This window comes from Melospiza melodia, chromosome 14, assembly GCF_035770615.1.
Source record: "Melospiza melodia melodia isolate bMelMel2 chromosome 14, bMelMel2.pri, whole genome shotgun sequence".
Taxonomy (NCBI): Eukaryota; Metazoa; Chordata; class Aves; order Passeriformes; family Passerellidae; genus Melospiza; species Melospiza melodia.
This window is the reverse complement of record NC_086207.1, coordinates 18980619-19000952: the sequence shown is the minus strand read 5'-3', so window position 1 is coordinate 19000952 and position 20334 is coordinate 18980619. Positions and strand designations below refer to the sequence as shown.

Genomic DNA, 20334 nt, shown 5'->3' with positions numbered 1-20334 from the left:
GTGGCCTTTCTCTTCATGTGCAGAGAAAAATCACAGAACGGTTTGGGTTGAGAGGGACCTTATGGATCCTCTTGTTCCCTGGGCAGAGACACCTTTCAGTAGAGTGAGATGCTCAGAGCTCCATCCTTGAACGCCTCGGCGATGGGTCAGAGCACAGCAGGGCACGGAGAGCCGCGGGCTGTACAGTGATCAGGGAATAAACAGTGAGAGGGGAATAAACCCAGTGATCAGGGAATAGACACAGGGAAAAGGGAATAAACACGGCCTGGTACCCAGGGCCGCGGGACCCGCCCGGGCTGGGGGCTCGGGGCTGGCCCCGCATCCCGGTGCCGGGCTGGTCCCAAGGGCGGTATTGGGGCGGTCCCGATGTCGGTGTCGGGGCGGTCCCGATCCTGGTGCCAGGGTCGGTGTTGGTGCCGGTGCAGTCCCACGGGCCAGAAAAGGTCCCGGTGTCGGTGCCGGGGCGGTCCTGGTGTCGGCAGCGATGTCGGGGCGATCCCAGTCACGGTGCCGGTCCCTGTGCCGGTATTGGGGCGGTCCCGTGGGCCAGAGGCGGTGCCGGTGCGGTCCCGGTGCCGGTGCGGTGCCGGTGCCGGTGCGATGCCAGGGCGGTCCCGCGGGCCGGAGGCCGTGCCGGTGCCGGTCTCGGTGCCGGTCTCGGTGCCGGTCGCGGTCCCAGTCGCGGTCCCGGTGCCGGCCCCAGTCCCGGTCCCAGTCCCGGCGCGGGTGCCGGGGCGGTCCCGGTGCCGGGGCGGTGCCAGGGCCGGGCGCAGGCCGCGCCCCGGGGGCGGCGTTGCGGAGCGGGGAGGCGGCTCCGGAGCCATCGCGCCTGCCCGGCCGGCGGCGGAGCTCGGTGCAGGGGAGGGGGGCGGGGGGCGGCTCGGCGGCGGGTCTGCGGGCCCCATGGGCGGGTGTGTGGGCTCCCACCACGACTCCTCGGGCAGCCTCAACGAGAACTCGGACGGCACCGGAGGTGAGCGCTGCGGGCCGGCCCGGGGGGCCCGCGGGGGGACCCCGGGGCGGGCGCTGCGGGCCGGGGCCTGCGGCGGGCGAGGGAGCCGCGTCCGGCCCCGGCCCGGATCGTGCCCCGGGCCATCCCCCGGCTTCTCTGCCTCGTTCGCCCGAAGTTTGCCGGGCCGGCGGCGCTCGGCGGGCGCTGCCCCGGGGCTCAGCCCCCGCCCCGCTCCGCGGCCCCGGCGTGCGGGGCTGTACCGGGGCTGTACCGGGGGATGGCCTGGGCTGTGCCCACCGGGGCCGCAGCGGGGGCTGTACCGGGGCTATACCGGGGCTATACCGGGGCTATACCGGGCTGTGTCCGCCGGGGGCTGTGCCGGGGGCTCCGGGGCCGGGCCATACCGGAGCGGTGTCGGGGCTGTCTCGGCGGGCAGTGCCGGGGGGCTCAGGGACGCGGCCCCTGCCGAAATAAAGCCCGGCTGGGGAAAGGCCCTGCCCGGGGCTCCCGAAGTTTGTTTTCCTCGGGCTCCCCTCCTTGCGGTGTGCGGGCAATGATTCCCCGGCTCGCTGAGATCCTGGCAGTGCTGCGGGGCCCGGGGTTATTTTCCAGCCGGGAGAGGTGCCTGGCTCCAGCCCCAGCCGCCCGTGGGACCGGAGCGGCTGGAGATGCTGCATGGATGGATGGAGGCATGGATGGATGTATGGACGGAGCAGCGTGGTCCCTGCGAGCGCAGCCCGACCTGGGCAGCAAAGCCAGCGTGCAAACGCTGCTGCAGTGTCAGCAGCCTTTCACCGGCGGGTTTCTCTCCAGCTAAATGCCTGAATGATTGCTTTTTCAACCCTCTCAGGTTTGTGGACCCCTGATGTTCTCCAGCTGAGCTGTGTGTGTTTTATAGTCATTTAAAGTCAGCCTACCAACAGGACACTTGACTTATAGGTAGTCCTCGTGCATGCAGGGTCCGCAGATTTCAGGAGGAGAATTGCTGATCTAGGTCTGTGTTTTTCCTTGTGTTTTACAGAATGTTATCTGTCAGTCTGGTTTTTATTTCGGATGTCCCAGCTGATGGGTGTTCTTTCCATCAGTGCCTTTGCTGTCATTCTGTAATGTAGAAATACGCAGCACTTGGAGTTGTATCTGAACCAACCATCTGCTGGTTCATGCCAGATACAGAGTTCATGGAAACACCAGAATTCCAGCTGCTAGGAGCTGTGTGGGATTTCACAGAATTCAAGAATAATTGGGGTTGAGGACTCCAATAGTTGGGGAGTGACCTCTGGAGATCATCCAGACCAACCCCCCTACTGAGGCAGGGTCATCTGGAGCAGGTGACGCAGGGACACATCCAGATGGGTTTGGAATGTCTGCAGAGAGGGAGGCTCCACAACCTCCTGTGGATTTAATCACATCAGTGTCATTGAAAGGAATTTTATAGCTTTGAGTAGTGTGAGTCTTCCTTACTCTATTAGTAAAAAGAGAAGGAGTGTGTTACCTAAGATGCATCTGTACTGAGCACATTTACCAACCAGTAAAAACCTGCAGGTGTGCTGAGCAGACTGGACCAGTCAAAGGAACAGAACAGCAGGAATCATCACATAGCCCAAAATCTTGACCAAAAAATAGCATTAAAAGCTCCACTGGTGCTTGTCTTGAGATGTGCTTTGGTGTTATGAGGTGAGATCATGTCACAGAAATAGGCTGGGTTTAATTTCCTTGCTCTTATCTCACCTGTGATATCGAATGAATGAGATAGGAGAAGAACACGATCAGGCTTCTTGTAAAACAGATTCCACGCCCCAGAGCAGCGTGTGAGGTGGGCAGGCTCCATCCATGCAGGCTCTGTGTCCCTGCCTGGTGCTCCCAGGGCATGGCACTCTGCTGCTCTGGGGTTAAATAACCCATTGTGCCTGCTGCATTACAACAGCAGCTGGGCTTTCAAGATGTAAGAGATGTGAAATTCGTGTCAGCTGGCTCGTGTTGATTCATGCTCTCAGGGTAATGTTCCTTAAGGTTGTCTCGCCAAAGTGAGAAGCGCTGAAATTTCACTTGAATTATGAGCTTCTTAGGACTGTCTTAAACAGTCAGCTCCAGTGTGCAATAGCCTGTTTTGTAATGCTACAGATCTGTTCCTGCCTCAGCACAAGGAGGAAAGGGGGGGTAGGTTAAGCTGGGGGAAGCTCTGAGTATCTCCCCTAAATGTGACTCCCCAGGTGCCAAAGTCCAGCCCGTGCTGATTCCGAGCTTTACAAATTCTGCCAAGCCTCAAACCTGGCTTGCTCTCTCCAGGGAGCTTCTGTCTGGAGGCATCAGCCAGTGAAGCAGCTGAAGCAGAAGTGAGCATGGTTTGGAGTTCAGACCTGTGCAGAGAGATGACTTTTTCCTGTTCCCCAGTGAGGCTCATTTCCTCCGGCTCGGGGGTTGTGACCTCGCCCGCTACATTTGCTTTCAGATCGCTGTCGGTGAGCGGGGCCAGAACGTTTCGAAATCCTGGGAAGGTGTTTTGGAACATGATGATTGTAGCTTGCCAGTGATGGACTTGTTTTGGAGAGGCTTTGTCTTTTCCCCAGAATGGAAAAGTTTCCTGGAGAATTGCGGGCGCCCAAGAGCTGGATCAGCCAGCAGTGGCTGTGTGCGATGCTTGCGAGAGCAGAGCCAGCTCTCGAGTCTGATTCATCCCGGTTTCAATTTATTCCAGGGCAGTGGGGAGTGGTAAAATCGTGCTCAGTTGTGTTACTGGAGTTGAGAGGAGGATTTGTCACATCCCTGTATTCTCCTCAGTGTTTTTGTCCGTGGCCAGCACTTCCCGTTGCTCGTGTGCAGCTTGGCAGAGCTGACGGCATGTCCTGGCCACGTGTGCTGCTTTTGTCTTTTCCTTATGGGCATTTTTCAAGGTCAGGATGTGCCTGTGTGTGTCAGGAGAGCTGGTGTGGATCCTCAGGTGTGCCTGCATGTGTGAGATGGAGCTAATCAAAAGCCCAGCTTATTGCACAGCTCTGTTTGCAGTGACCGGAGCAGGAGGAGGCTGTTCCTCACCAAGAATTTAACAGATGCTGCTCTGCCCATCGGGCTGGAAATAAAATGGGCTTTGCAGATTGGTACCAGCTGTTTCATTAGCACTGCTCTTTTTAGCAAGTTCTCATTTCACCAGGACATTGTTTGGCATAGGCAGGAAAAGTTGCTGCCTCGATGCTCGGTGTGTTGAAACCCAGCAGCACCAAACTGTCGTGGGTGTCCTGGGTGGATTAATTGGGGAGTCATTAAAGGACATCATTAATTGGGTTATAGACACAGGTTTTCATCCCTTTAGCTCAGCTGTCTCCCACCCAACAGCCCAAGGTTTCAGGAGCTGAGCGCTGCATCCCTTCCAGCTGTGCCCTGCCAGAGGTGCCCGAGTTCCTGCAGGACGGTGGGAGCAGGGAGGAATAACTGTTCTGCAGCCACTCCCCAGCTGTGTGACCTCTTCACTTGTGCTTCTGGCATTGCTTTGGGCTTGGAATGAACTGCTGGCAAACTCTGCCCTTGTGCCTGTACATCAGGTATGTTCAGTTGAGCAAAACCAGCAGAGCTGTGCCAGCTCCCACCCCACAGGCCAGTCCTTCTGGAGGGCTCCTCAATTTCTTTTTGAGAAGCAAAAGGAGGAACCTGTTCATTCTCTTGTGGCAGCTCTCGCCCCTCTCAGAAGCTGCATGTTATTTTGTCTGACGTGGTGAATTCAGCGAGACAGTGACTCGTGTGGGGTGAGGGAAAAGCAGGGAATCCAGTGGCTGGGAGCAGGAGTCATTCCAGATTAGGGATTTTGGCTGCAGCTGTCTGATTGCTGCTGAGCTCTCCTTGACACGATGCTCTCCTGCCTGCTGCAGTTCTTGTCACCCTTCCTCGGGAGCAAAGATGCTGATTCTGTTTGAAATTTGTCTTCTTTCCTGCTGCCCCCATCGCCCAGCAGTGAGAACAGGGCCAAGTGGAAATAAGGCTGCCAGAATGGGAGATTATTCCAACTCTCAATTCCTCCCGTGGAGTTTGATGCAGTGCTGGAGCTTCATTAACTCAGAGAAAGGCAAATATTGTGCTCCACCTCTGCTCTCAGCAACTGGACAACAGTTTCTTAAATATTTTCCTTGAGTGCTGTGCAGGGCTGCGTATCACATGGCTAATTGGAAGTCACAATAAGTGCTTTCATGGTGCTTCTCTGCAAGACTGACCAGGGGAATTTGCATATTAAGCAGTGAGATTTGTGGCTCACAATTGCACTGATACAGCCGGGCTCTGCTTGGCTGGCACAGGGGGTTAAACAAGCAGCTCATGACTGAGCACTTAAGAGCATTTGGTGCCTCCCTTTTGTGCTGGAGCACACAAAGAGTCTCCCAGAGGGATTTTTCAGTGGGTTGGAGCTGTTGGGTGCAGGCTGGGATGGTTTTTCACTGCCATCTGAAAGAGGCACCTCTGGATTTCAGGTAGTTCCTGCTGGTCTGGAATACAGAGCTGGCAAAAACATTCAGAAATCAGAGCTGGCTTTTGCTGTTAGGTCCTATTGGGGGGGTGTTTTGTATGGTTTGTTTTCATTTTGGATTTTTTTTTTTTTAATGAAATAACCAAAAAGGCTTAGCATGACACTGAAATTTGCTCCAAATCCTTCCTGCTCCATGCCTGGGTGTATTTAAAGGATGTGTAGATGGAGCACTTGGGAGTGTGGTTTAGAGGTGGCAGTGATGGGTTAATGATGATCCTAAAGGTCTTTTCCAACCTAAAGGAGTCTCTGATTTCCACAAGGGGTTTTATCATGGCTTTGGAATAAAACTAGCCTTTTATTATACTATCTACCTATTATATTATCTGTAATATCTATTATAAGTCTTATTTCCCGAGGGCTGGGCACCCACAGCCTCCTGGAGGTGATTATGGTCTGGGAATGGGTGCTGCCACCCTCTGATAATTCAGTCCCAGGTGTTCCTCTCCTGGCTGTCACTCTGCTGCTGTGACACCTTTCATTTGTCAAATACAGGACTCGGTTTTGTTTTCCAGGTGATAACAGGGGGCTCTCAGAAACCCAAATAAAGTGTTATTTTTGCTGTTAATAAGGGCTGGCAAACGAAGCTGTTTGGTTTCCTTTTTGGCTGGTTCCTCCATGTAATTGTTTGTTTGGCTTCTGGATGAAGTGATTTATTTTAATTTCTCTGTTTTGGATTGCAGTGTTGAAAACGACAACATCCTCCTTCACTGAATGTTAAATACAATAAATTGAACAGTCATTGTGCTTTGGAGACTTTTGATAAATGGAAAATATTATTAGTTGCCAGTTTGAATAAACTCTACAAAGCAGCCATGCACTCTCATTGCAGCAAGTAATGTGATAGCTATTATTTTTCATGTGAATGTTGAATAATATAATTTATGAGTCACAAATTATAATACAGTTGAAGCCTGAAATACATATTTGCCTCGTGGTTAAGTTGCAAATTCCTGTGAGTCTTCTTGCAGGTACAAGGAAGGGTCAAGTTGGCCTTAATTGCTTTGATTGCCTTTAAAAAAGAAAGAATATAAAGATTTGGAAATTCATGAGCAAATGACCATGATTGAGAAGGGAATATAACTCCTCCTTATAATTTAGAGTGTGATGTAACAATCTTCATCTTCTTTTCTAGACAGACATTGTGTATAAATGTCTGATGCATTTTTAAATAAATTGTGCTGTCTGTGGAGGAATAACAAAGCTGGGATCAGTACCTGACTGTAGAATAAAACACTTTTCTTGCACTCTGAGGTTTTTAGTTAGTTTCATCTGCTGCTTCTGTGTTGTCTGGCATTTTAGAGTTGACAAAACAGAAATGTGCAACTACTTAGGAAGTAAATGAACTTGTCAGTTTTGTTGGGGATTTTTTTAGATTTGGTTTGTTTCCTTGTTTTTGAAGAAAACAAAAAGGTTTCCCCTCCCGTGGGGGCTGTGTCTGCAGTGTAATTCAGTGTTTCAGACTGAGTTATCCACAGCAGAAAAGGTGATGGATGCAAAGCCTCCTGCATCCCAAAGCAGCAGGAATGCTGGTGGCACTGAGTGTGGAAAACACCTCCAGCACAGGATGGCCGCTGATACTGCCCTGTTTGACCTGTGTGCAGGGAAAACCTCTCTTGTGGTTTATTTAAGGTTCAGCTGGAACCTGAGTTTTGCATTTGCTGCCTTGTGCTGGCCCTGGCACACTCAGATTTAATGCAATGAGAGCTGGACAAAAGATGGGGCACGGCAAACTGCAGGAAGTGGTTTTGTTCTGATCCCCCTTGTAGGATTATTTTAAAAACTGTCTCAAATGCTGAATGAGGCTTTCTTAGACTACCTTAAATATTTAAAATACCATCAGTCTCATTCGGAGGCTCCCCAGCCCTGGGAAATGCAAGGGCCCTGCAGGTTCTGCACGTAATAAATGCAGGAGCAATTATTGGATGCTATCAATTTGCAGGAGCTGCTCCACAGCCACTTGACCTCTCAGGCCTGATGGAAAACATTTGGAAATTGTCCTTCCCAAAGCAGGAACGCTGCTGGGGATGTGGATTAGAGCAGTTTTAGCAGCTCCTCCCTCCAGCCTTTTCTCAGTGTCCGTTTCCCTGCCCATCTCCCCCTCTCCTCAGTGGAGAGGATTTTAAAAGGAAAATTCAAAGCCCTGCTTGAAAGCCATTTGTGGGAGGAGATGGGCACAGCTCTGAAGCACTGAATTTTTTTTTTTTTTTTTTTTTTTTTTTTTTTTTTTTTTGCTTCTGGAGGATCTCAGATGTGCTGGAGGATTTTCTGTGTGCCTGTCTATCTGTGTGTGTGTATGAAGACATCCTTGTGCTGCTGATGAGGTGGAAGGGAGGGGATTTGGGGAGTTTCTGCATGATCTGTCATGTGGTTTTTTTCCCCCCACATTCTCAACCATGAAAGCAGAGGCACTTCACAAACGGGAGTGGAAAATGCTTCAGTAGTTTGCAGCAAGAACAGGTAGTGCCCAGGGGGAAAAGATTAGAGGCTAAAATGGGAAAATGTGTCACACAGAGCATGGTGGCTCTGCACATGTTTAACAGGGAAAGTTTACTCTTAAAACATATATATTCAGTCTAGCATTACCACCACTTTTCTAGAAATAAATTACTTTTCATCCCCTGAAATGATAAACATTTTATAGCTCGTAACAGCTTCCCGTTTATAATAATGTATAATAAATGTGGCAACTATAAATAATTCTCTTAGTTCAGACAACAGATTCTGGAGGGAGGCATTTTTCACCTGCTCCCAGAGGAGCTGTGTGCTCTTTGAGAGCACTCCCAGGCCTGAAATGGCATCGGAAGCAGAGCACATCACTTTGGGATTGGAAGCTTGTTACCTTTCTATTTTTAAAATCCAGTCATGGAGCTGCAGCTCTGCTCCCATGCTGTGATGAAGGGCACTGTGGATTCAGCAGAAGAATCTCTCCGTGGCATTTACTTTGTTGCTTTATTTCCCTGCCACAGAGCTCTCATCTCCTGTGATTCCTGCCTGCCTGGGTAAATACAGACTCTGGAAAAGAGCACCTACAGAACAGCACAGGCTACCTGCAGCTGCCAAATGCCATTTTCTCCTCTCTGCCAATTGTTTTGGGGTTTTTTTTTTTGGGAGCACCTGAGCCTGCAGCAGAGCATCAGCAAGCGCAGGATAATGGCTGGCTGGAGAATTGAAGGGAAAATTGTTAATTCCCCTGCACTGGCTGCACAAAGCATTTCCTGCAGAAGCTGTCACCGAGCCCTGCCGGTGCCACACGTGCTGGATTTGTGCCTTCACAGTGGGTTTGGGTGTGTTTTTCTCCCTCTCAGGTGCACGCAGAGGCTGGCTGTGTCAAAAGAGTGTCTTTAATGCAGAATATTGAGCTTTTAAATGCTCCTGATGCATTGCACTGCCTCCCTGACCCTCAGAGGAGAGAAGCCCTGAGTATGAAGGGGACACCCAAATCTTGGAACGCACAAATGTATTTTAGATGGTTTTTTAGTGCAGGTACAAACCCCATTCCTACCTAGCATGGCTGTGGCTGCTCCCAGCTTGTTACCCCTCCCCAGGGTGAGAAGACAGGGAAGGAGCAGTTGGGAAGTGTTTTGGGAAGCACATTTTGGAAAGAATGATGGTCACCCAAAGATTGGGTGAGTGAATTCCCAGGTGGGATAAATTTGGTGGCAGTGATGCCTTGAGAATGCTGAGCTAGAACAGAGAGCAGACAGAGCTAAAGAATAAAGCAGGGATTTATGGAAAGGATCTCCTCCATGGATGCACCTTGGGCAGCACCAGAGCCCAGCCAGGGCTGCACCCAAGATGAACCAAAATGGCCCCAAAATGCACGGCCGGGCACGGGCTCTGTCCCTGGGATCAGTTCTGCTCCATTTGCACCTTGCAGTTCATTGTCCCATTGCAGCTGGATGAAGCCCCATCCTTCTTCTTTTTCTCTTGTTTGTGCTCCTGGGCTGAGATTTGGGTCATTTGTCCTTGGTGCCCAGCTGGAGCAGGAATTGTTTTGTCTCCCTGCTCTGTGCACAGAGCTCAGCATCCCCTGATGTGAGCCCAGACCCACACACTAAAGCAGAGCAGGATCTGCTGCTGATGCCTCAGGTTTGAGCTTTTCTGTTTTTCAGAGTCAAACAAGCTCAGCTGAGCACTCCAGTGCTTCCCACTTCCAAGGAGCAGCATTCCCAGATCTGCCCCTGCCCCATGGCTGAGGCTGAGCCAAAATCCCCCTTTCCCTGGGCATTCCCATCCTCCCCGTGCCTGGAGTGACCAAACCTGCTCTGGAAACTGGGAAATCACAGCTCCCAGCTGAGCAGGAGCACTGGGAGGGCTGAAGGAGAGGAAAGCTGTCACAGAGCTATTTAAACTTTATTTTTTGAGGGTTAGATTTCACTCATGAGTTGCATGTTGATGACTTGGCTCGGTGAAGCACGTAGCAGACTGATTTTTTTTTTTTTTTTTTTTTGGTGATTTTTTTCTGCTCTGTGCCCACATAAGTTCGTTAAAAGCACATGGGTTGCTATAAATATGAGCGCTTTTAGAACAAAAATACCTTCTGTGAAGTGCTGATCAATATTGGATATTATCCTGAGACAGGTTGAAATGCTCATTTGAGATGAGTTCTCACTCTTTTGTGTGTTTTTCACATCCACAGTTCTCCATTGTGTGTTTATCCAGATCTAAAAGTAGTTCTGGTGCCAAAAAAGCTCGAGTTTCAACAGAAAACCACATGATTATTGCTTGACTGAAGTCACACACTTCCAGTCACTCACAGATGGGATGGCCCCACGTGGATGTTACAGCAAAATCCCATTTTCTGCTGCCTTCGTGCATCCCAACAAATCACATTCCTTGTGTGTATCCAGGGCTCTCCTTTTAATACAGCACTAAAATAGCTCCAAAAATCCTCCAGGCATGGGTTTGGCTTTATCTGAAACTCCTGGAAAATAGAGCAGGGAATACAAGATTTTAGTCTGGCAGCTGGGAATAAAAAAGGAGCAGCAGCATTGTCAGATTGTTGTGGTTTGGTTTTACAAGGCAGCACCAGAATGAAAATCCCTTAGTTGTAAATAAGCTTTCAGTTCTTGAGCTCTGCCTCAGAATGGAGACTTTCTAATTGAGTGTGGACAGAGACTATTTTCTGTAGACCTCTGAAAACACTTGGATTTGGGGGTTTTATTCTCCTAAATAACACAAACCTTTAGAAACCATCACAGGTTCTTCACAGCTGTTGTTAGAGGTGAATCTCAAGGGCTGTGTGTGCTCTGCCTCCCTGGGAAGTTTTGTGCCCTTTCTAAATATTTGTGCCCTTTCTAAATATTTGTGCCCTTTCTCCTAAATATTGGTGTCATTTTGTGCCCTCTCCAGTTCTCCTGAATATTGGTGTTGTAGGAATTAGGTTAAAGTTGAGGAGGAGAAGTCGTGGCTTTTGATTAAATTATCACTCTGGCAGCTTGAAAATTGAAATTTTAGCTTGAAAATTGAAATAATCTGCTGGGTTTTGGAGTGTTGGAGTGCTCAGCAGTGGGGAAAACACAATCACCCCCTTAAACAGGAACCCAAAATTCTCTTTTTTATCATCAGCATGATAGGAGTGGGATGGCTCCAAACACTCCCCATTCCCAGCCTTCCTCCATCCCAGGATCAGTCATGATCAGTTCTCAGGGAGCAAATTTCCCCCAGAATTTTTAATTTAAACTTATTGGAATTGATGCTTACCACAGCCTCTTCATAATATTGCTTTGGGAAATCAACAGGTTCCTTTATAATTTTTTTTCCTGCTTTATCCATCCCAAATAAAGTGTTTTATCTTAGGAATGCCCCTGCTGTTCTTTCAGACTCTGATCATGTTTTTCCTGATGATTGGTGTGCTGCAGGAACCACATTAGCATTTTATCTTATTGTGCTGGGAAACTTATTACCAAGAGTTAATAATTTGCATTGAGCTCACATTAGTTAGGAAAATATTGCAGATATTTTTGAGGTGGGGGAGGAAGTGTTTTGGTTGCTGCCAGTGTCCTGCTTTAACATCTCTTGGCAGCTCTGTCCAGAGGGATGCTGAGCTGCTGATCTGATCATTGAGCCTGTTCAAAATCCATTCTATTAACTAAAAAAATCCATTTTATTAAGTGTTAAGTAGTGACAATTCAGCTTAAAGTTGTGCAAAGTCCAAGATGGCAAAGGCTTCTGTATCTCTGCTTCAGTGCTGTGTCAAACAGAATATTCTGCCTTAGAAATTCTACCAACTGATCTAATCTTGCCTTGAAACTCTTTCCAGGTTTGCCTGCTCAAGGATTCTGTCGCTATCTGATTGCTCTGCCTGCCAAATTTCCAGGCTGGGTTCATCTGCCATTGATAAAGTGCATTTCTCTCTGCTCACTGCCTTCACCCTTCCTTCTTTCACACGTCTGCTTTGGTTATTATGAATTAATCAGAGCATTTTTTCCAGCTGAGGGGACTCTTGCCATGCAATTCAGCTTCAGGGATCTGCACCATTTCTTTTCTTGTGTTTTGAAACTTTCCAACTTCTGCTGGTTTCTGTTGAAGGTTAATAAATTAGGAGCCCTTTTTCTCACAGAGCATTTTTCTACCAAGATATTTCAGGGATTGATGTTTGTTAAAGGCAGTTTTGATGCTAATAACAGGGAGCTGTGTGGATGCTGCTCAGGTTTTAATGCATTTTTCTCCTGCTCATCCTCAGGTCTGAAAGTGGCCCCAGTTGTGCTGCTCTGGGCTTTGAGATGCCTTTGTTCAGAGCTGTGGAATCAGCACTTCCTGGGCATGGCTTGCTCATTAGAGCACGGTAATTAGTGAGTTTGTCATGGACTTGCATGCAGCCATTCTTAGGAATCCTTTGCACTACTGCAGTGAAATCAGCTTTGGGTATTGGGGTTTGATTTCTGCAATGCTTTCAGGAGTTCCTTTCCCTAAACCAAATGATCCCACCTGCCTTGAGGAGCTGTGGGAGAGGTGGGCTCCCGTTTTCAGATGCCTGAAATAAGAATCTCTTTTTAATAATGCATTCTCATTGCCAGTCAAACTTCTCATCCTTAATTTGAAGCTATTTTCCCTTGCAGAAAGGGCAGCAGGGATGAGAAGAGGATCTGTGTAATAATGGAGAGTTCTGCTTGAACTCGGAATTTTTCTTGCAGTCACTTTAGGGTCCAGCATCTTCACTTATTTAACCTGTTATTACATCAATTATGCCTTAAATAATGGGGAAAAGTAGGAAAAGTGCATCTGTCCTGACAAAGAGCTCTGCTCTTGCTTTGCAGTGATGCCACAGGAGAAATGAGCTCCTGGAGCACTATGGTGAGGAGCTTTTTAGAAAAGACAAGCACAGCCCATGGCCGAGCCCTGCCTCAGCTTTTGCTGGCTCTGGAACAACAGAGAGCATTGCCAGCACCATCCCTGGGCTGCCAGTGTGGAGCCTGCCCTGAGCTGTGGAGAATTAAATGCATTTTCAATCAAATTCTGTGATCCCTGCCTTTGAAAGGAAGTTCCTCAAGGGCTGTGTGTCCGTAGGAAACACTGAGCAAGCACCACTCAGGCCATTAATAGAGCTAAAGCCCGGTGTGCTCAGGGACTTCTGAAAGAGATCAGATTAATTTGCTAAAGGTGGAAAGGCTCTGGCTGCTTTAATCTCGCTTCATTTCAGCAATTGAAGTGAAGAGGGCAGGTTCCTGCGCCTCCTCCAAGGTCCTTCCAGCTCACAAGGTGCTCTCTGTGCATTGCTGTGAGGAGGAGGAGGCCTTGATCAAGTTTCTAATTTTGGGGGATTTTAAATACTTAGGATTGAAGTGACTGGCACAGGGTGCCCAGAGCAGCTGTGGCTGCCCCTGGATCCCTGGCAGTGCCCAAGGCCAGGCTGGATGAAGCCCCTGGGACAGTGGCAGTGTCCTTGCCCATGGCAGGGGATGTCCCTCAAGGTCCCTTCCAGCCCAAACCATTCTCTGATTGCATCAATAATCCTTGAGGCTCTAACAGGGCTGGTTTTTCCCTTTACAGGAGGATAAAAAGGCCTTGAAAGGAGGGAGTTTTAATTTTTACACTCCCATTTACAGGTTTGGGTTGGTTTGGGGTTTTTTTCCCCCCCCCTGGATGTACAAGACATCCAGGTATTTATACAAGTTGCAACAAAGGCTTGCACGTTTTTCATTTTAGCTTAGATTGCTTTCTAATTATCTGAGCAATCCACTGATGTCCTTATCTGTTATTACTTGCCTCTAACGCGGGGATAAATGTGGATTTCTTAACAAGATATGTAGTTGGAGGGTAGGAATTCCTTATGAGGTTGCTCCTGTGTTCTACACTAAATTCTGAGCTCTATCCAGCATGGGTGCTTTAGTTTCCTGGGGGGTGACTGCCCAGGAGAACAGAGAGGAGTTGAGTTTCAAAATTGAATGCGAAATATTAACTTTACTATGGAAAAGTACCCTCTAAAATAGGGCTGAATAAAGCAGCAAGTATTGTTCTGAGAAATCCAGTTTCTTAGATGAAATCTGTCAATGTTTGTGTGACTTTCACTTTCACTTTTCTTGAAACCAAGCAATCACCTTTCAGTTTTCCTCAGGCACCTGAGGAACATTACATGGGAGCGTAAAATGAAATCATTAAGATAATGTATGTTTGGGATGTGTGTCAGGTAAGATTCCTATTTTCAGCTTACACTGAGCTCTTAATTAACTGATGAGCTTAAGCAGCTGAGATACAGTAATAGTGCATTTAGTTAATTGGCTCATGTGAAACTTTATCCCTGCCAATAACTGTGACACTGGAATAAATTCAAGACATGGTGTTAGATCCTTTAACTAAGCTAATTTAATCATTGGTCATTGTAAAAACAGCCACCAACTTGGAGGCTTTTTTTTGGTCATTCCCTGCTGGAATTTGTGCTGGCAGCAGTGACATGGGAAGCATGGCATGTTCAGCCAAAAAATCCTTGGGAAATGGAGTTGGCCATCTGTCCTGAGCATTATACCTTGAATTACCCAGATTTCAGGGTGTGCTGGGAGGGTTTCATGCAGCAAAGCCAAATTTTGGCTGTGCTGTGCAGTTTTACCTGAGGGAAAAACCTGAGAAAGATGGAGAGGGAATTCTGCAACAGCCCGGAGTGACAGGAGAAGGGGAATGGGTTCACACTGACAGAGATGGATATTGGGGAGGAATTCTTCCCTCTGAGGGTGAGGAGGCCCTGGAATGGCTTTCCCAGAGAAGCTGTGGCTGCCCCCCATCCCTGGAAATGCCCAGGTTGGGGCTCGGAGCAGTCTGGGGTGGTAGAAACTCTCCTTGCCCATGGCAAAGGCTGGCACTGGATGAGATCCCTTCAAACCCAAACCATCCAATGGCTTAATGAACTTTGGGTTTATTGTAGTAAATGCAATTCACTGGTGGCACCATCCAGAGGGTCTCCAGAAGGTTCATCCCCCACATTTAAACACCCTCTGCACAAGGTCCTGCTGAGCAGGGTGTCCTGGCTGCTTCCAGCACCATCACACCTCATCAGGGTTTGAAGAAATCCTCAGCCAGATTTTTTTTTGTCATTCTGGCAGGGTGAAAGATAAGGCTGCCTTTGGTTATTATTTTTTTCCCCCTTGGAAATGTTGCTGATGTTGGAAGCACTGGTGGTGTGTTAAACACAGCCCAGATGTCCAGCAGATGGTCCTGTGTCACTTGCCCAGCTCAGAATTCCTGGTGGCCTCGTGTGGCTGGGCTGTGGCTGTGTGACAGAGGCCAGCCCTGGCCACACCACTGCCCTGGCTCAGCCCTGAGAAAAGCCAGGCTTTGGCTTAAACCTGCTGAGCCAAACCCCGCCTTGGCCTTGCTCCAAGCGCCCAGAACTCAGCTGGGAGAAGAGTTACGAGCCACGAGAGCTTGAGTAGAATGATAGTGAATTTGTCAGGGTGAAAAAGTGGAATTTTGGGGATTTAGAATGGGGGTTCAGGAGGCAAGATGGAGGAATCTGGCCATGTTGTCATCGTCTTCTTCTCCTCCTTTTTCTCCTCCTTCTCCTCCTTCTTCCCCTCCATCTTCTGCTGTGATGGTGACACTTCTGGATTGGTTTAGAGTAGAGACAGACTGTCTAACATAGGTGATAGGTATTGGAGAATTATTGTAAATAAAGTACATACTGTTTTTAGTATAAAAAGGGCGGTCACTGTGCCACTGTCAGTGTGTGGGGAGGCACTTGGCGCTGGGAGAGTTTTGGTGCTGCTCCTTTTCCCTGGAGGTGGCACTCAGGGCTCTGGGCTGGTGACAAGGTGGGCATTGGGCACAGCCTGGTGATCTTGGAGAGCTTTTCCAACCTCAGTGGTTCTGTGGTGTCAGCCCCAGTGAACTTTAAATCACTCTTTTAGCACTTCATGCTTGTTGTGCAGAGGTCAGAGGGAGAACAGTCTGAAGGAGGGAGGGAATTTGTGAGCCTGAGCTGTTCCTTTGCAGAACTGGACATTCCCTGGTGTTCAGTCCATGCTGCCCATGAGCCTGGAGCAGTGGGCAGTGCCCTGTCCCAGCAGGCACCAGCACAGGTTGTCCAGGCAGGAATTTGCACTTTTATCTGATGTGTCTAAAGTTTCCCTGGGAACTGAAGGGACAGGAGACACAAAAGGCTTTTAGTGCTTTAAAGGTGAAGTTGCTGAGTTGCATTCTTCCTTATGCTGAGATACATTTAAGCTCTAGGGTGGGTTTTTTTTTTTTTTGTTTTTTGGGTTTTTTTGGGTTTTTTGTTTTTTTTTGCAGATAAGCTCTGTGCAGCTTCCCAGTGCATTCCCAGAGCTCTGAGCTGCTCCTGTTTTGGGTGTGGGGCTGCCCTGGTGCCAAGCTCAGCTGCAATTGAGCTGCAGTTTAAGCCACATGCTGCAGAAGTCACAACAAACGTGTGCCCTGTGCAGCCTGCCTCACACAGAATATTTTTCACGTTGCTGACAGCTTCCTTAATGGTTCTTGTCACAGCTTTTAAAAACGGTGGCCCAGTTGTGCACTGTAGATGGTGCAGATTGAAGCTCCTGGTGTTGCACTCTGTGGGTTGGGGATGGGGAAATCTTTATCCTCTGCTGTATCCAGCTGAAAACATTCATCTGCCAGAGATAGGAGCGGGTTTAAATTCCAGAGTAAACAGTGCTGACAGGTAATTGTGTTGATAATGTCTGTCCCCTGGAGCTGTTTCACCTCACTGAACTTCCCTGCCGGGCTGGGGCTGACTCTGAGCCGGGTTTTACAGCTCCTGCTGTTGGACCTGAGTTCAGGCAAGCTGGGTTTGGGGCTCCAGAGGCAGATGGGCATCCCCTGGGCTGTGCCCTGCCTGGCAGCCTGCCTTCCTCACCCTGCCCAGCCCTGAGGATCTGGGGACTCCACAAAGGTGTTCTCTCCCTCAGGCTTTTGTCTTTGTCCACAGGAGCTGCTGTGCCATGAGCTTAATCAAGATGATTGAGAATGAGATTGAGAATTGAGAATCAAGATGATTGATTGATTGAGAATTGAGAATCAAGGGGATTGAGAATTGAGAATCAAGGTGATTGAGAATTGAGAATCAAGATGATTGAGAATGAGATTGATAATTGAGAATCAAGATGATTGAGAATTGAGAACCAAGGTGATTGAGAATCCTCTGTTTGTGCACCCAGCAGGAGGCTGGGTGGGCAGGCAGGACTCAGGAGTGCCCACAGAGCTTTTGGAAATAATAATCATGGAAGCAAAGGATGGTTTGGGTTGGAAGGGACCTTAAAAATCATCTTGTTCAGAGCAGGGACACCTTCCACTGTCCCAGGGTGCTCCAGGCCCATCCAGCCTGGCCTTGGGCACTGCCAGGGATCCAGGGGCAGCCCCAGCACCCTCCCAGGGAAACATTTATTCCCAATATCCAGTCTAAATTCCCCCTTGCCAGCTGGCTCTGGGCTGAGGATGCCCCCTCAGGTCAGATGACATGCACTGCCCTGGTTTTAGTTCTGTTCAGGACATCCCAGGGCTGTGGCCACCTGAGCAGGTCCTGCCTGGGCTGGGATGAGCTGGCATCTCTGCAATACCACAGAGCAAGCAAAGATTCAGATTTCCAAAGCTGAAGCTTTTATTTCTTGCTGCAACACTGCTGGCTCCTTTGAGGGGTGATGAGTGATGAGCTGCTTGGAAATCTCCTGATTTCTTCTGCAGTTTCTGCTGAAAATGATGGGAAAAATGGAAAATGCAGTGGAATAGCTGCTAATTAGAGTCAGTTTTTCTCTTTGTCCCGCTCATCCATACACCCTCATCCTCTCATGCTGAGAAGCCTCTGGATTGACTCGGGGAAGGTTTAATGTGCAGACAAAGGCAGGGATAAGCCGTCCAGAGCTGCCTGGAATTACCAGAGGAACTTGCATTTTATTCCCTGCAGCCTCTTCTGGGCAGTTTTTGGTGTTGAGTAAGAACTGAGGAGGAGCAGGGAAGGATTCCCTGCCCAGCAGTGTGTGCCAGGCTGGGGGCACTGGGTGGCACCAGTGATGGATTGTCCCCCTTGTCCCCAGAGGCAGCACATCCATCACTGAGCAGCAGCACATGGTGTCTGCCGTTACTGCTGCTGCTCCTTCCCTTCTCCATCTGATTATTTTGCGTTTATTTTCTTCCTTTCTTCACCTCCTTTCAGGTGGGGGAAAGGGGAAATTGCTCAGGGCTTGGCTGGAGGGTTTATTTCTGTGTGCTGATGTGTCTCTGCTGGGTTTGCTGCCCTGAAAAGCTTCACAGTTTGTTACTTGGCTCAGAATTAATATCTTTGGCTCAGAATTAATACCTGTGCCTACACTTTTGTAATATTGCTTTGAGTCTGCAGCCCGGTGTTTTAGTACACAACTATTTCAAGATATAACCTGAATTTCTACCAGGGAAGTAGCGTTCATTTTACCCTCCTAAAAAAACATAAAACTTGACTTAGTTTCAGGCATTATCTTTCCATCTATCTGTATTTATTTGGAAAGTTCACACAGGCTCCCTGAAAATATTAATTCCTTTCCTTGTTAGGAAGCTTAATTGTCCTAATATTTCACTTCTAACTCTTTGCCACTGTCCAGTGCCACTTCTGTTCCAAAATCCTCTTCTTGCCTTGGAAGAATGTGAACACCTTAAAAAGAAAATTGCTGAAAATCAGCCATAAACAGATAAAATTCTGCCATTTTGCTGTTGTTGGGCACGCCTGTGCTATTTAATGTAATTTAAATTGTGTAAGCCTGTGTTGCTTAATGTAATTCAAATTGTCTGCTGCTTAAGTGCAATGAATTTTCCCTTTCTCCCTCTCTGTTTTCCCTGGGTTTTTGCACTTTTCCTTTGTCCTGGCTCTTCCAGCACTGTTGTAATTCAGGATTACACTGGAGAACAACACAAAGAAAATGTTTAGGATGAACTGTGTGATAGTGATACCAAATTACAAGGTACCTCATGAGGAAATTGGAGCAAAATGGGTTTCAAATGGGACTCATTTGATTAAGTAGAGAAGTGCTGGGTGATTGTGGGGAGAGGAGCCCTTGGGACTCTTCCTGACAGAAACTTTCTGGGTAGCAAACTGTTATTTGCATTTCATTCCTGATAGAAAAATACTTTGTTAGCAGCTGAGCCTCAACAGGGAAGCAATCTGGTGAAGAAAATAGTTTTGATCATTGGTTCAAGTTCTAAAACATTTCCTCAGCTTCTCCTGGCTGCCTTCAGGTCACTATCGAGGTTTCTCCTGGGGAGCCATCCCCTGTCCTGCTGGGGCTGGGGAAACCTTTCTCGTTTCTCACCACTTAAGCAGTTGGCTTCATCTCTTGGATATTTTCTTAATCAAGGCAAAAGGACAAAAAAGAAAAGGCTACATTTTCTTTTATTTATTATTTATTATAATAAATAATATTAAATAAATAATAATATAAAATAAACAATATTATAAATAATATATTCATTTTATATATAAAATATTATATAAATAATATAAAATAAATAATACAAAACAAACAATATTATAAATAATATATTGATTATTATATTTTATATGTAAAATCTTACCAGATTTATTTTATATATAAGATATAATAATAAACAATATTATAAATAACATATTCTTTATATATATATAATATTATAATAATATAAATAATATAAAATAAATACTATAAAATAAATGATGATATAAATAATATATTTATTATTATATTTTATATAAAAAATAAATCTTGCCAGATTCTCCTATTGCAACATTTTCACCATTTTGATCTGGGAAAGTTTGCCTACATCTGCTCTTAACTCGTGTCCCACTGTTGGGCTGTCCCTCCCTGGTGCTCTCTGGCTGTGTGTCTGTCCTCCCCCAGATCTGCAGGGGCTGGGGAGCAGAGCCAGGCCCTGTTCCTGTGACTGCAGCTGCTGATGAACCTGGAGATCCCCTGAAGTGGAACACATCCAATCCAGGTGGCTCCTCCTGGCTTTCCATGCCCTGGTGGGTTCTGTGCGCTGGAAACTTTTCCACCACCAGACTGGGCCAGTTTTCCTCTGCTTTTTACAAAAGCTGTAAAAGACTAATGCTGCAAGCAACATATGCTTGTGTTTCCAAGGGAAGGGAGGAAATTCACTGTGGAGCACTTGCAGGGATGGAACAGCCAAATTTGGTCCTAATTTTAGTTTTAGAAATAGGTGCAAGATGTTTGAAGGATGGGGTGGGAGGGAAAACTCACATAATGCTGATGGCAGCAGAGGTGTTTGCACAGATAATTAAGATTTGAGCTCAGCTGCTTCAGGGCTGTTTGAGGTAACCTTATCCAGAGTTACCTGGCAGGTCAGAGAGTGGGGAGGAGGAAGATCCCGGTCCCACCTGAAGCAGAGAGAAATTTGAGAGAAGTTCTGCCCTTCTCCAGAGCTCTGAGCTGTCCCTGGCTCAGCCTGGCCATGTTTGATTTGACAC

At 47.8% G+C, this 20334-nt stretch overlaps 1 protein-coding gene across 1 annotated transcript in view; it reads left to right on the top strand.

The window, feature by feature from the left end:
* Positions 1-880: 880 nt before the first annotated feature.
* Positions 881-20334, top strand: part of UBTD2 (ubiquitin domain containing 2) — a 42640-nt gene continuing 23186 nt past the window's right edge. The window contains exon 1 of the mRNA XM_063169054.1: positions 881-973. Within this exon, the coding sequence (XP_063025124.1) occupies positions 904-973 (70 nt within the window). The 5' untranslated portion in view covers positions 881-903. The remainder of the gene's footprint in view (positions 974-20334) is intronic.